General features: G+C 40.7%; 1 protein-coding gene across 8 annotated transcripts in view; it reads right to left on the reverse strand.

Annotated features, from left to right (window-relative positions):
* The window catches only part of prrc2b (proline-rich coiled-coil 2B), an 84,660-nt gene that overhangs the window by 9,227 nt on the left and 59,916 nt on the right, over positions 1-15,517 (reverse strand). For 7 of the 8 annotated variants that reach the window (XR_009645827.1, XM_060841573.1, XM_060841571.1 and 4 more), the window contains 5 exons: positions 10,645-10,772; positions 9,387-9,621; positions 7,593-7,772; positions 2,275-2,366; positions 1,591-1,696 (listed from right to left, as the gene is read on the reverse strand). Coding sequence is in view for 7 of the 8 variants with exons in the window: in XM_060841573.1 (XP_060697556.1) it covers positions 1,591-1,696; positions 2,275-2,366; positions 7,593-7,772; positions 9,387-9,621; positions 10,645-10,772 (741 nt within the window). In the remaining variant the exon portion in view is untranslated. The remainder of the gene's footprint in view (positions 1-1,590; positions 1,697-2,274; positions 2,367-7,592; positions 7,773-9,386; positions 9,622-10,644; positions 10,773-15,517) is intronic. The other variant, XM_060841574.1, reaches the window with a different exon arrangement.

Here is a 15,517-nt window from a genome sequence, read left to right on the forward strand (position 1 = left end):
ATCCATCATCCCTGACAATACTCTATACCAAATTTAATCTGCACGCTAACCAAGGTTCTGATGTTTTTCCCAGGGTGTGCTGACTTGCGACATGTCAAACTGCCTCCATTCAAAGAACATAGAACATAGAACAATACAGCACAGAACAGGCCCTTCGGCCCACGATGTTGTGCCGAACATCTATCCTAGATTAAGCACCCATCCATGTACCTATCCAATTGCCGCTTAAAGGTCGCCAATGATTCTGACTCTACCACTCCCACGGGCAGCGCATTCCATGCCCCCACCACTCTCAGGGTAAAGAACCCACCCCTGACATTTCCCCTAAACCTTCCACCCTTCACCTTAAATTTAAAAACTCTATCTTTTTGTGGAACCCTTTGATGTTTTCCCATGTGAAACTATTCCCAAACCCCACCCATCCAATTTTCTGGATTGGCTTCATTTTTGAACTTGCTAATAAATAATTGCTTGGTAACACAGAACATAATCATTAGTTTTGTTTTGTCTTGCCCTCATCAGGATTGGGATGTATGAAGAACCGGAACTTAGAAGAGGAAAACTAATTTATACGATGAAAGACAGTATTGATGGACTGGACCGTGGTGGGCATGGAAGGGTGGCAAGAGCTGCTAACTGACAATGTTAGCTGATCAAATCCAGACCAATCAGGCAGATTGATGATGAGGGTGTTAAATTATGGTAGACCATCAATCAGAGTCTAATTTCTAAACAAAAAAGACAATGAACTGTGGATGCTGAAAATCAGAAACGAAAACAGAAATTGCTGGATAAACTCAATTCTAGTAGCACTTGTGGATAGAAGTCACTGGACCAGAAATATTAATACTGCTTTCTCTCTACAGATGTTGCCAGAGCCTAATTGTTAGTGCATAGATATCTTAACCACTTACTATCCCCCATGCTTTTCAATTCTTGTTAATTTAATCAACCGTTTTGACATGTTATGACACACCTTCAAGGCAGGTGGGACTTGAACCCAAATCCTTTGACTCAGAGGTAGGGACCTTACTACTGTGTCAAACGTCACTCCCCTTTCAACTCTTACACTTTAACTAATTCTTCAACATTGCCTTCCTATCCTTATTCATTAGATTCACTTCCCAGAATGACATTCAGCAGTGATAGAACTTAAAATCGAGTAATCAGCTCTTCCTGCACTAGAAGCTTTACTTTTACTGCAGTTTAGTTTTGTATAACTGAAATTACCCACTTTGTCACATACGGTGATAAAAACAGGAGCAGTAGCTGGCCATTTAGCCCACCGAACATGCACCACCATTCATTTTAATCTCAGATGGGCTGTAGAAGTTTGGTTATTGGGTATGTTCAAAGTGAGAGGTCAATTGATTTTTAGATATTAAATACACTATGGGAAATGGGATAATATGGTAAAATAAAGGTGAGGCAGAAGATCAGTTGAATGGTGGACTAGTATCTAGGAGCTAAATGGCCAAGTCCTGTGTTCCAGCACAACAATTTTATTCAGAATCCGCTAAACGAGATGCTCAAATTTTGTATTTTCACATTCAATTGAAACTAGCTATGGAGGGGGGTGCAATTACCAACCTGTTGGGGATAGTGGCCCTGGATGGCTCCTGGTATATTCAAGCCCATTGAGTTAGCAGCTGGTCCAGCTCCGGATGGTTTCCCACTTGGACTTGTGCAACTGGGTCTAAAGCAAGACACAATGTGAACGGGAATTGTAACAAAATAGACCTCATGTCGTGTGTGGATGACAGTTCTGAGCCTTCACCAATGGTGTTAAACTCAAGCACTGTTTAATCAATCTCAAGTCTGCCAACCTTTTAATGATGGCATTTGCTCTTCACTTGGTCAGGTCTCATTACCTTTGGTTTTGTCAATTGGCCAACTGTTCTTTTCCCTTAATAAAGCTAAGCTCATAGAGACAGCCTATCTTTTCTACCTATGGATGCCAGCATTTGAAATAACCACCCTATGAATCTTTGCCAGACCAAGAGTTTGAACAAATAAATATTATCATGTTGTAATATTATTCTTCATGTAAAGATGATTCATCACTCTGACTATCTTTAGCAAGGGTCCAGTGCATTTTTCTTTTTTATCTCATAGATCTTAAGTTTACTGGAATTCCATAGGGAACCATAATTTGGCACTAGGTTTCAGTAATAGATCCTGACAAAATCTATTAAAATCACAATGCTGTTTTAAAAAGAAATCTGCATTACATTTAAAAAGTCTCCTTCTCGATATCATTAGGAAGATTTGTACCTGAAGAGATTTGGGACAGGACCTCCAGACATCCCAGAGGAAACTTGTTTGTTGTCTGCAAATTGAAATGCTTTAAGATCCATTTGGGGAATCTAAAAAAAAAATAAATTCATGATACTTTAAAATGGCACTAACGTTTATTCATGCCGACACACTCGTATTAATGCACTATTCTGTAACTTTGGTCACTCAAAATCATAAAAAAGTCACCATTTAGTCCATCAAACTTGCGTTCTACTACTTTTGCTGTTTACTCCTAACCTTTAAATTTTTTTAAAAATTAATTTTCATTTCCTCAATCATAATGGCAAACTTGACTTCAACAGCCAATTAACAAAGCAAGAAAATGCTACAACTGGTTATTCAGCTCAACTAATCAGTGTTGGTATTTACATATCAGGCCAGTAAACATCCCAATTACTTTGATCAACACTGCTCTTTTATTCCTCCATTCTGTTTTTCTCTGGCACCTGTCCATTCTATTCAATACAAACCGAGTTTTTTGCCTCCATGTTTAACCCTGAAAGTGAATTGCACTGTCTCACAACCCTCAATGTAATGGAGTTTACCATGCTCTGGTTTTAAATCTCTCGCATTGAATTTTGCACTTATGACAACTCGGCTTTGGATCCCCTCCATCCACTGAAGGGGGGAGACTTGCTGTTGACAATATTTTTAAATGCTTTGCATCACCGCGCTTTCAACCTACACTGCTCTAATGATAGAAGCCACAACTATTCTGTTTTTGTTCCAGTTTGTACTTCCTCATAGCAGGCAGCGCTTCATTGAATCTGGTTAGCTTGTTTCTGAAGACTTAGTCATCAGCCTATCTTAATCTGCACTATTCTACAGTGCCTTCAACATAATACCAAGTTCCAAGGTTCTTCATAAAAGCATTACAAAATATGACTGGCATGTTTAGAGTTTCATAACAGCTTCTGATTCTCTGTTTTATACAGCATTCTGCAGCTTTTGTCATAAAACCTGTAAGTCAATTAGCTTTTCTTATTTGGTCAACTGGAAATGTTGCTCTTAGTGTCCTGTGAGCCTGTACCTCAAAGTCCCTCTGCTCTCAAATAGCACCAAGACCATTTCCATTCTGAGCATAACTATTGTTATTTCTTAAAAACTGAAATGCATCAGCTCACATTCACTGTCACTTCCCAGCCCACTTCATTTGGTCTTCTATAGAATTAACAAATATTTCTATTTTGGTATCATTTGCAACTTCCTCCAGGGTTCAAGTCAAATCATTAACATACAATCAATACAGTACATTCTACACTGTAATAAAATTACTCGTAAAAGTGTTCAAAGACAAGGAAACTTTGCTGCAATTCTATGGGACCTGGACTGGTTATGTACACATTTGGTCTCTATGTACCTAAGGAAGGATATACCTGCTTTAGAAAGGATGTAACAAGTTTCAGAATTTTAACTAGTGGGATGAGAAAACTGACCTATGAGGAGAAATTAAGCAGAAATGGGTCTTCACACTGATGTTCAGAAACATGAGAGGTTATCCACTGAAACAATAAAATTTTGATCAAGCTTGGCAGGGGAGATGCTGAGAATTTAGGAGACGCAAAGTCCCAGGACAGAAATTACCATTTTCGACAGAGACAAGCAGTAATTTCTTCATTCAGAAGTTACGAACCTTTGAACTTCTCTATCCCAGAGAGTTATATGCATGCTCAGTCAATGAGTATATTTAAGGTTGACACTGATAGATCTTTGGACTCGAGAGATCTCTAGATCAGACAGGAAACTGGAGCAGACGGCAAAGCAGGTTGGAGGTCTGAGTGGCCTACTCCTTTTCCTTATACTCTTACATACATATCCTTTATATAAGCTATCAGTTTATGTCTTTTCATTTCACCTTTTATGCTTCTAGCATATAACATGCTCTGAATATGCTACTATACCAATGGAAACTTCTATTCTAATGATTCTAATACCCAGAGTGGACATAAAAAATCTTTAGGTAAGGAGGTGGGATGCAGTGGCAATGTCAGTAGACTGGTATTCTATAGCCATATGCTAATGCCCTGCGGATGCGTTCAAATCCCTCCATTACAGCTGGTATAATTTAGTCAATTACTAAAATTTGGAAAGGAAAGCTAGTTTCAGCAATGGTAACTATGACACTATGGCAAAAATCCATCTGGTCACCAATACGTTCAAAGATGGGTATCAGCCATTTCTACCCAGTCTGGCCTAAATGTGACACTTAACTACCCTCTGACACAGCCCAGCAAACCATTCAGTTTAAGGGCAATTAGAGATGAGCAACAAATCCTGCCTCACCAGCAGCACCTATGGTATAAATAGGATAAGAGGACCCCAAATATAGATTTTTCAAGAAAAACTTAATTTTAGTTGCTGCTTCATTTGTACTATTTAGAGAATCGTATAGAACATACCCTATGGTCCGTACTGCCAAAAATACACTGCTACCTAAACTAGTCCCGCCTTCCTGCTCTCACTGGCAGCGGTGATTACTAATAAGTGCCATTATCCACCTCTGAAATTCTGTGTCACTGGTCATGGATTCTATGGGCCCTTGTGTGGGTGGTGATCCTGCAGCCACATCTCTGACCACTCACTGGTAAGAGTTTCAGGGAAGCAGCATTGGCCCTTGACCTTGAGATAGCTAGCATTCCTTTCTCCAGTTTATTTTCCATACTACCTCTTGCTGATGGGTCTTCTCAAAGAATTGTGCACCTTCAAACAGGAACTTCCTCCAAGACAGTTTCATTTGAACGAGGGTCTCCCACGCATTGACATCTACGCTCCATTTCTTGAAGGAAGCCTTCAGAGAATCTTTGAAAACTCCTTTTGTCCTCCTCTCGTTCAATTGGCTTCCTTGAGCTTGGCAAAGACAATGTGCTTTGGTTGTGGGAACACAGGCACCCTAAGAACAAAGCTAGCCCAATGCAGTTGGTTTCGGATGACCATGGCCTTGACGCTGGTGCTGTTGCTGCTTCAAGGATGCTGACGTTAGTAAGCCTGTCCTCCAAGCTGACGTGAGGGATCCATCTCAAAAAGCATTGATGGGACATTTCAAGGGTGTTGAGATGGCTTCGAAACATTGTCCCAAGTTTTGGAGCCTTATAGAAGAGTCAGAGGAGTGACGAAAGGATCTTGGTATCAGCACGGATGTCACGGTCACTGAAGACTCTCACCCCGAGATGTCCGAAGGCACTGTTTGCAGACTGGATGCAATGTTGAATCTTCGCATTGATGTCAGCCTTAGATGAAAGGTAGCTTCTCTAGTTGGGGAAATATTCCAGATCTGGGAGGATTTCTCTGTTAATCTTAATGGAAGGATGGACCAAACCTTGACCTGAGGTGGCCTGGTAAAGCATTCTTGAAGTTCAGGCTGAGACCAATTATTCAGTATGCTTTCATGAAGGCATTAAGCAAGGCTTGAAGATTCTCTTCCAAGACAGCAGAGATGATATTCTCGTCCTCATACTGAAGTTCCACGAGCGAGGTCAGAGTCACTTTCATCTTGGATTTCAACCAGTTGAGGTTGAAAAGTTTCACAGCATTGGTAAGATTCTGCTTGATAAGATGAAGAATAGTGGCGATGAACATAGAGAAAAGGGTGGGAACTATAACACATTCCTGTGTGACCCTTACATGACTCAAAGGATTCCATCATATTACCGTCAGTGAGGACCAATCTGACATCTTGTCATGGAAGAGACAGAGGATGTTGATGAATTTCTCTGGATTGCCAGCTTTTGAAGATCATCCTGAGTCAACAGCCTTGGTCAGGTCACTGAAGGCTGGGTAGACGAGTTGGTCTTGTTCCTGGCATTACTCGTGGAAATGCCGAGCAGTGAAAATCAGGCCTACAGATCCATGACGTAGTTGGAAGCCAAACTGGTTTTCAGGAAGGATCTTTCTTCAATTGGGAAGGATTTGGGAGAAGGAGCCTAGTGAGGATTCAGGCAATAAACTTCTCAAGTGACAGGAGAACAAGAAAATTTCTCAAATTTCCTACAGTCCATTTTGTCTCCTTTCTTTAACACTGAAGCAATGATAGCATTCCTGAGATCGGTCTTTTCCTCCACTACGCTCATTGCATTAAACGTTATGGCACTTCAAGTGCTCATTTATGCACTTCTTAAAGGTTGTAAAGTTTCCCATCTCAACTACTCTCCTAGGCAGTACATTTCAAATCCCAATCACCCTCTGGATGAAAAATCTTTTTCTCCAACCCCTCTGAACTTCCCACCTTGCACTTTAAAAATTCTGTCCCCTTGCTATCGACCCTTCGACTAAGGGGAACAGCTGCTTTCTGTTCACCCTGTCCATACCCCTCATTTCCTCACACAATTCCTTCAGGTTCCACCTCAATCTTCACAGCTCCAAACAATCTGCACTTATCCAGCCTCTCTTCATAGCTGAAATGCTCCATCCAGACCACATCATTATGAATCTTTCTCCCACCAGTGCAATTACATCCAGAAAGCTATTTGAGTGAATAGAATTGCAATCAATTTTTAATACCGTTTTATAATTATTTAGAGTTAAACATTACAAACATACACTCCCTAACCCAACGGCAACAGTTTTAGTTTCTATTTATAGACTCTTAAGTAAATCTCCAGTTAAAGCCCACTATCTGCATAAAATCAGAAAATCAATGTATCATCAACACTACTGATCCATGTCACTACTCAATCTTCAATACCACGGGTTTGAAACTTCACGTCTTGTAGTAGTACTCGGTCAACATTTTTTGTTAGACTAAATATACCAGGTCACGTACATTCTCACTGGCTACGTGCTCGGTAAATTTTCCCACAAAAACCTTTACGTTTAATTTTGCACTTAATTACAACCACTGGACACCCAAAGCAGTTTACAGCCAGTGATGAATTTTCTTCTGAAACATAGTCACTATTGTAATATTCATTTAAAAATCACTCAACACAATTTGTCCTTTTCAAAGCTGTCCCTGATAAAACTACATCTCTCAAATTTACCCCATTGTGTCTTTCCTTCAAATGGCAGGATTCTAACTGGGTTTGACCCTTTCAAAGCTGGGTGCAACAAACACCACCCACCAACTCTTCAATTCAATTCCTGCAGACAATAAATTTTGATCATGGTTAGTAAGTTAAATTTAATAAATGGTTGAAAAAAGAATCAAAGGGATATGACAAAAAGCAAGAACACTGGATTTGGATGGCCATTTATGGGGAGGATAAACATCAGCAGGGACTGGGTGGGTTTCAGTGTTGTCATTTCTATGTATTTAATAGATTTTTTATCGCTCTCAAAATTAAGCCAATTGATCTGACCTCTCTGCCAGTGGGTAGAATAGGAGGCTGGGATCCTGGGGGCAAGAGCCTTCTGGTCCCACCAACACTCAAGCTCTGTGCTTGGGGAAGCTGGATGGATTGAGTTAACGCAATCAGTTGCTGCTGGCCTGAGCCAAACCTAGGCAGAGTCAGCTGGGATCCGGGCATAGACATGGTCACCTGCACAAGTAGGAGATATAATGAAGACAGTTTAATACGTGAATCAAACCGTACTATTGTCAACTGCACAATACATACATTATATTCAACAGCTGTATGACTAGGTGGTGCATTGTGAAAATATTCCAGTGATATCATTCAAGTGTAAAGGGAAGCAGCAAACTGTCATCTGCTCAAATCGCACCATCCAGCACTCACTTCACTGTCATACAATGCAATTTCAGTGATAATTAATTTTCAGCTATGAAGAAAATAATTCTTATTTAGATAACTCTCAAATTATATAAAAGCAGTGACTATTGTGAGAGTCCAAGGATTAGATTAAGAGAAAAGGTAACATAAGCTTAATTCATCTTCCATGGAATATAGATTAGAAGGTGATCTGATTGAGATTTTTAGGATTTAAGGGAAATGACTGGGTAAATGTGGAGAAACATGCACCACTGGGTCTAGGATACACGAACATCACTTTGAAATCAGAGCCAGGCCATTCATGAGAGAAGAGAGGAAACAGTTCTTCACACAAAGGGTTGTATAAAATGTGGAACACTCTCCCATTAAAAGTTGATGTTGGTTAAATTGATCATTTTAAAACTGAGAGCAATAGAGCTTTTGCTAGACAAGGGTCTTGCCTCAAAGGATATGGAGCCAAGCAGTTGAATAGAGTTAAGATGCAGGTCAGTCATGATCTTAATGAACGTGGAATAGTCTCAATGGGCTAAATTAACTAGATCTCTTCTTGGTGTTTTAAAAAAAAACTATCTTGCCATATTTACTGGCAGATTAATTACTGCAGGAACACGACCCAACACTGCCATCTGGGATCAATCTAAAAATGTCAGAGGTTACACGAATGCATTTCACTTTATCGAACTTGTTCTTTTACTATTTTTCCATTCATTGCTTCTTTTGCTTTATCAATATTAACTTCTCAGTGCCGTGACATCTCTCAAACTTGGTTAATCCTGCTTTTCTCACCACAATTTTGCCAAAAATATTTTCTGCATGACCCACTCCTTAGTTCCATCTTACGATGATGTCCACTCAACTCGCACTAAAACTTTATAAACATGTGTCAAGTCTAACCACAAATCCAAAACCAAACATAAGTCAAATTGCCAAAACTCTGATTTCACACAAGGACATAATTGATGGAAGGAGTAGGCCATTTAGCCTCTCAAGCAGTTCAGACTGCAGTCATGCCTGATCTTTAATCTCAACTCCACTTTCCTACCTAAACCTTATCACACAACTCCCTTCATGACCAAGAATCTATGGATCTCAACCTGAATTCGCTCAACCACTGATCTCTGGAGGAAGAATTCTGAAGACTTAATCTCTCATTCAACAGTTCTCTCAGTCCAGGAATCAATCCAGTGATCCTTTATTACATCCCTCAGAATGTAAGCATGTCCTTCCTTAGTGAAGGTTTTGCGATACAGTAATAGCGTACCTATCGCTGGGCCAGAAAGTCCAAGTTCAAGTCCTACCTGCCCCAGAGTTGCGTTATAACATGGCCACGCAGACTGATAAAATAACTATTCTTCCTTAGGCATGGAGACTGAAACTGCACATAATTAATGTATAGTTTACATCAGTAAGAATTTTCTGAACCTGTATCAGCTGGGAGTCCATGATCTGTGAAGTGGTGAGTCCAGGCTGGTTCAGTTGGCTTTCATACATGAGGGGCTGATTTCCACCGATTGCTTGGTAATGAGACCCAGGCTGTGGTTTAACCATATCAGAGGCTGGAACAGCAGGGAACGCCGTGTATGGAGTTTTCAGAGGAGCCCCCGAGAGGACCATTGTGGATGGTTGAGACAGGCTGGGGTGCATGTACACTTGGGATCTGTGAACAATGATTTGAGTTTAATTGCAAGTGCAATTGACTAATCATTTAATTAAATACTCAAGTGGAATAAACCTTCTTGATATCCCAATTTTCACAAGATGATGCAATTAGCTACGATCCAATTTTAAAGCATGCTAATTTTAGAAAAAAGCGACACAAAAAAAAAACAAACTTTTTAAACCCCAAAGTTTAATTTGTGCATACAGAAATTAAATACTGCTATGGGTACCCAATGAACACAGTCCACCGATTTCACAGCAACAAGCAGACAAAACATGTCCACTCTCCCTAGCCACTCTCCCCTACATCAAAGACATCTCGGAAATGACCGCCAACCTACTCAAACCCCATGGCATCAAGGTAGCCCACAAACCCACTAACACACTAAAACAGCAGCTAATGAACTTGAAAGACCCTATACAGACAACGAGCAAAACTAATGTCATTTACAAAATACCTTGCAAGGACTGTAACAAACACTACATTGGACAAACAGGCAGAAAACTAGCCACCAGGATACAGGAATACGAGCCACATAAAGGCATGACCCTCTCTCACTAGTATCCTCACATATGGATGAGGAAGGACACCATTTCGACTGGGACAACACATCCATCCTAGGACAAGCCAAACAAAGACACGCACGAGAATTCCTAGAGGCATGGCATTCCAACCGGAACTCTACCAACAAACACATTGAGTTAGACCCCCATCTACCACCCCCTGACAAAATGAACAGGAAGTGACTTCACCACAGGAAATGACATCACCAACCCAAAGAAATCCAAACATATAAATAGAAAGCAGGAATTTCAGCATTGCTTCGCCTGAGGCCCACTGAAGATGTTACCTAGTTAGGTAACGAAACGTCTGGAAATGAACCTTGCAGCTCAGTGATTAAATCTACATCCAAATTTACTGAGTATCTGTAAAAATAGGGTAGTATGCATTGGTCCTTACAAAACAGAATCACTGGAGCCTCAACAATTCCCAACTTTGCTGAAATGATGTGACTTGTACCTGAACGGTTGCATTGAACTGAACATTTCCTGGGACTGAGAGACGGGAAGTCCATTTCGCAATCCAAGGGGTGCCTGGGCTTGTAAGGAAGTGTGCATGGGAATTGGAATCTGATGTGTTGCAGCAGCCTAAAGAAAGGAAAGAGAAGTAAACAGCAGCTATGATAACAAACATCCAAGTTCAACAGGATAACCGCGCCCGGTTCCAACCCATCAGCAGTCTCCATGAAGTGGTCATGTTTTTTTTTGCAGATATTTTTATTGAAATTTAACATTTTTGCAAATTTACAAAAATAAACAAAACTCTCAAATACAAACATTGATGTACAATTAAATCATATATACAATAGTCATAATTTAACAAAGAAAAGAGAAAGAAAGAAAACAAAAAAAGAAAAAAAAAGAAATGAAAAAAGAAAGAAAAAAACCTCAACTTTCTACTAATCTAACCTATAACTAACCAGAGTGTATACCTAAGTTTTTTTTTAGATTAGACTTACAGTGTGGAAACAGGCCCTTCGGCCCAACAAGTCCACACCGACCCGCCGAAGCGCAACCCACCCATACCCCTACATTTACCCCTTACCTAACACTACGGGCAATTTAGCATGGCCAATTCACCTAACCCGCACATCTTTGGACTGTGGGAGGAAACCGGAGCACCCGGAGGAAACCCACGCAGACACGGGGAGAACGTGCAAACTCCACACAGTCAGTCGCCTGAGTCGGGAATTGAACCCAGGTCTACAGGCGCTGTGAGGCAGCAGTGCTAACCACTGTGCCACCGTGCCGCCCCATGTAAGTCTCTTACATGCTCGGAATGTATAAACATCAAATATAATAAAACCCGTATTCACGCAGGATTCCTCTCCCAAGGGGCCCCGGAGCAGCCCGGTCTGAAATCTTCACTAAATAAAAGCCCTTGTTAGGATAGCCGAAATATCTGCATTTATATAATTCAAAAAGGGCTGCCATATTTTATAAAATAATTCAGTCTTTCGGTGCACCATATTTGTAAGGAAGTCAAGGGGGATATATTCCATAATTAATCTGTGCCAATTTGAAAGTCCAGGGGGGCCCTCAGCCACCCAGTTCACCAAAATATTTTTCCTTGCACAGAAAGAGAGAATAGAAAATAGTCTCTTCCCATGCATATCCAGAGATGAGAGGTTCGAAAAGCCCAAAAGGAGAGATACAGGGTCCACCCTAATTTCCATTCCTAAAATTTCTGTCAGGGTATTTGCCACTTTAGTCCAGTATCTGCGGATTTTCTGACAAGTCCACAGACAATGTACAAGAGTACCCACCTCTATTTTGCATTTAGGACACATTGGAGATGCTCCTGCCTTAAATTTTGCCAGTCGAGCCGGAGCTATATGGGCCCTAAGAAGTATCTTTAGTTGGATAGCCTGAGTTCTGTTACAGATAGCAATTCTTCTAGCATTTTCCCAAATGTCATTCCACATATCCTCAGAGATTTCTAGCCCCAAGTCCTGCTCCCATGTTTTAAGCAGGTCATCCATGTCTCCTGAGACTCCATCATGTAGCAAATGGTATATAGTACTAACAGAGGATGCCCCCGCTGGTCGTAAGACATTACGTTCTCTGTCTGATTTATAAAGACTATCTATTAATGTAGTCTTCCTCTGTATATAATCTCGAACTTGGAAGTATCGAAAGAGATCCCCATTAGGTATTCCGAATTTCAGACGCAGCTGCTCAAAGGACATCAGGATCCCATCTTTAAATAGGTCCCCTAAGCATGAGATGCCCCTGGATCTCCAGAGTTTAAAGGTGGCATCTGTAATCCCTGGTTGGAATCCCCATGCGCCTACTATTGGTGCATGGGGGGATGTTTTATGTGAGTTACCCTCATTTTGCCGCATTATATTCCAGGCCTTAATTGTGTTTAATATTATGGGATTTTTACAGTGGTCTGTAATGATTTTCCTCTTATCTGAAAATAAAAGGTTAATAAGTGGGTATTTTACTTGGGAGGCTTCGATATCCAGCCAAATTGATTGTGGATCAGGTGAAACCCAATCAGCTATGTAACTTAGTAGGGAGCTTAACTGATATTTCCTAAAGTCTGGGAAGTCCAGTCCTCCCCTTGCCTGTGGAAGCTGTAGCTTCTTCAGCTTAATAAGGGGCCGTCTATGGTTCCAAATAAAGGAGCCCAACCAGCCATATAATTTACGTAGGGCTAGCCTTGGCAGCATCAGCGGGAGCATTCTCATAGGATATAAGAGACGGGGCAGAACATTCATTTTAATTAATGCTATTCTCCCTAGCCAGGAAATCGGAAGGTCTCTCCATCGCTGGAGGTCCTGCCTTATCCTTTCCATTAATTGTACAAAATTAGCCCTATACAGCTGATCAAATACTGGCGTGATAAAAATACCTAAATATAAGAAGCCCTCCAGGGACCAACGGAAGGGAAAAGGGGATCCGTCCATTAAGTGGGGTATCAAAGCCAGACCACCCATTGGCATGGCTTCCGATTTTGAAAAATTAATTTTATAGCCTGAGAATGCACTAAATGTATTAATAACTTGAATTAGACGTGGCACTGACATTAAAGGATTCCTGAGGAATAAGAGAACGTCATCTGCATAGAGGGTAATTTTGTGTTTACCTGTACCAATCCTCGGGGCCGTTATATTAGGATCAGTCCGGATGGCTTCTGCTAATGGTTCGATTATCAGTGTAAACAACAATGGTGAGAGAGGACATCCTTGACGGCAGCCCCTACCCACACTGAAGCCATCCGATCTTAACCCATTAGTAATAACAGCTGCTTTGGGGTCATTATACAATGTTGAAACCCATTTGGTAAACACCTGTCCAACGCCAAACCTTTCCAATGTGTAAAATAAATATGACCATTCAACCCTATCAAATGCCTTTTCCGCATCCAATGAAATTACTACTCCTGGTATCTTTCCCTGATGACAGGCTTGGATCATATTCAAGACCCTTCTGATATTATTGGATGATCTGCGGCCCTTAATAAATCCCGTCTGGTCCTCCTTTATAATATATGGCAGTACCCTTTCTAGTCTTAGTGCTAACATTTTTGAGAGAATTTTAAAGTCTACATTTAGTAAGGATATTGGTCTGTAAGATGCACAATCTTCTGGGTCTTTTCCTTTTTTGAGGATAAGAGAAATATTTGCTTCTTTCAGCGTGGGCGGGAGACAGACCTGACTATGCGCAAAATTATACATATCCATAAGTGGGTCAACCAATATTCCTGTAAATTCTTTATAGAATTCAGCTTGAAAACCATCCGGGCCCGGTGCTTTTCCGCTCTGAAGTTGCCTAATTGCCTCAAATATTTCTTGGACTGTTAAAGGGGTATTTAGGGCCGACACCTGTTCCGGAGTCAGGCCCGGGAAGGTCAAATTTTTAAAAAATGACTGCATCCTCCTAATCCTATCTTCACAATCCTGCGATCTATATAGTTCAGAATAAAATTCTTTAAAGGCCGCATTGATCTTTTTATGATCATGAGTCAGGGTACCTGTACTTTCCTTGATGGTCGGAATAGTTTGAGGGGCTTTCTTTTTCTTTGCAAGAAATGCTAAGTATCTACCCGGTTTGTCGCCATATTCATATAATCTTTGTTTCGCAAATAATATTTCCCTTTTAGCCGTTTGAGTAAGCGCGGTGTTTAAAGCTGTCCTAAGAGCTGTAATCCTCTGCAATTTTGTGATAGAAGGTCTATCAGCATATGCTGTTTCGGCTGCTTTTAGGCGAGCTTCGAGCAGACGCTGTTGCTCTCCCTTCATTTTCCTCTGGGTCGCTGAATAGGAGATGATCAAACCTCGTGCATAAGCTTTGATGGTCTCCCACATCATTGACGGATTGCTAGCCGTACCAGTATTAATTTCTAAAAAAGTTTTAAGTTCTTGGGAGAAGTACTTTAAAAATTTGCTATCTTTTATCAGGAAGGGGTCCATACGCCAATGCCGAGCAGATGTCCCATTGTTCTTTACCTTAGTTTCCATGTATACAGCGGCATGGTCAGAGATTGCTATAGTACCTATTTTACAGGTTGCTATAGAGTTTAGAAAAATCGATGGGGCAAAAAACATATCAATTCTTGTGTGACATTTATGTGGATTAGAGTAGAAAGAAAAATCTCTACCCTGTGGATGGAGACATCTCCATACATCTACCAATCCTAATTCTTTATTCAGGTCCGCCAGTTGTCTAGATCTGGGAGATACTCCAGCGGCACTCTTGGGAATCCTGTCTATTTCCGGATCCATAATACAATTAAAGTCTCCCCCTATAATTGTATGACGGGCACCAAAGGCCATCAGTTTTGAAAAAGCTTCCGTTATGAATTTAAAGGGGTGTGCCGGGGGGCAGTATACATTTAAGATCCCATATTCCTCTCCATTTATGAGGGCTTTAATCAAAATATATCGTCCAGATTCGTCTTTTATCTGATTTAGAATTTTCAAAGGGAAGTTCTTCCGGACAAGGATAACGACTCCCCTGCTTTTTGAATTAAAAGAGGAAAAAAAGGCCTGATCAAATCCGCCCTGTCGTAATTTTAAGTGTTCTTTATCCGACAGGTGTGTCTCCTGTAGGAGAGCTATATCAACTCTCTCCTTCTTAAGATTTGATAATATTTTCTTCCTTTTAACTGGCGAATTACTCCCCCTGACATTCCAGGTGCACCACTTAACCGACTGTTCAGCCATAATCATCTGGACAGATCCGAGACCCCTCGGGAGGGGAAACCCTATCTAGAACATCCCGAGCATGGAGCATACAAGATTTACAAAAGTAAAGATTCTCTGATACACTCAAAACAATATAACAAAAAACTCTTTCTAAGTATAAAAAATATAAAACATTCC

The sequence above is a fragment of the Hemiscyllium ocellatum genome, chromosome 21, assembly GCF_020745735.1.
Source record: "Hemiscyllium ocellatum isolate sHemOce1 chromosome 21, sHemOce1.pat.X.cur, whole genome shotgun sequence".
Lineage (NCBI taxonomy): Eukaryota > Metazoa > Chordata > Chondrichthyes > Orectolobiformes > Hemiscylliidae > Hemiscyllium > Hemiscyllium ocellatum.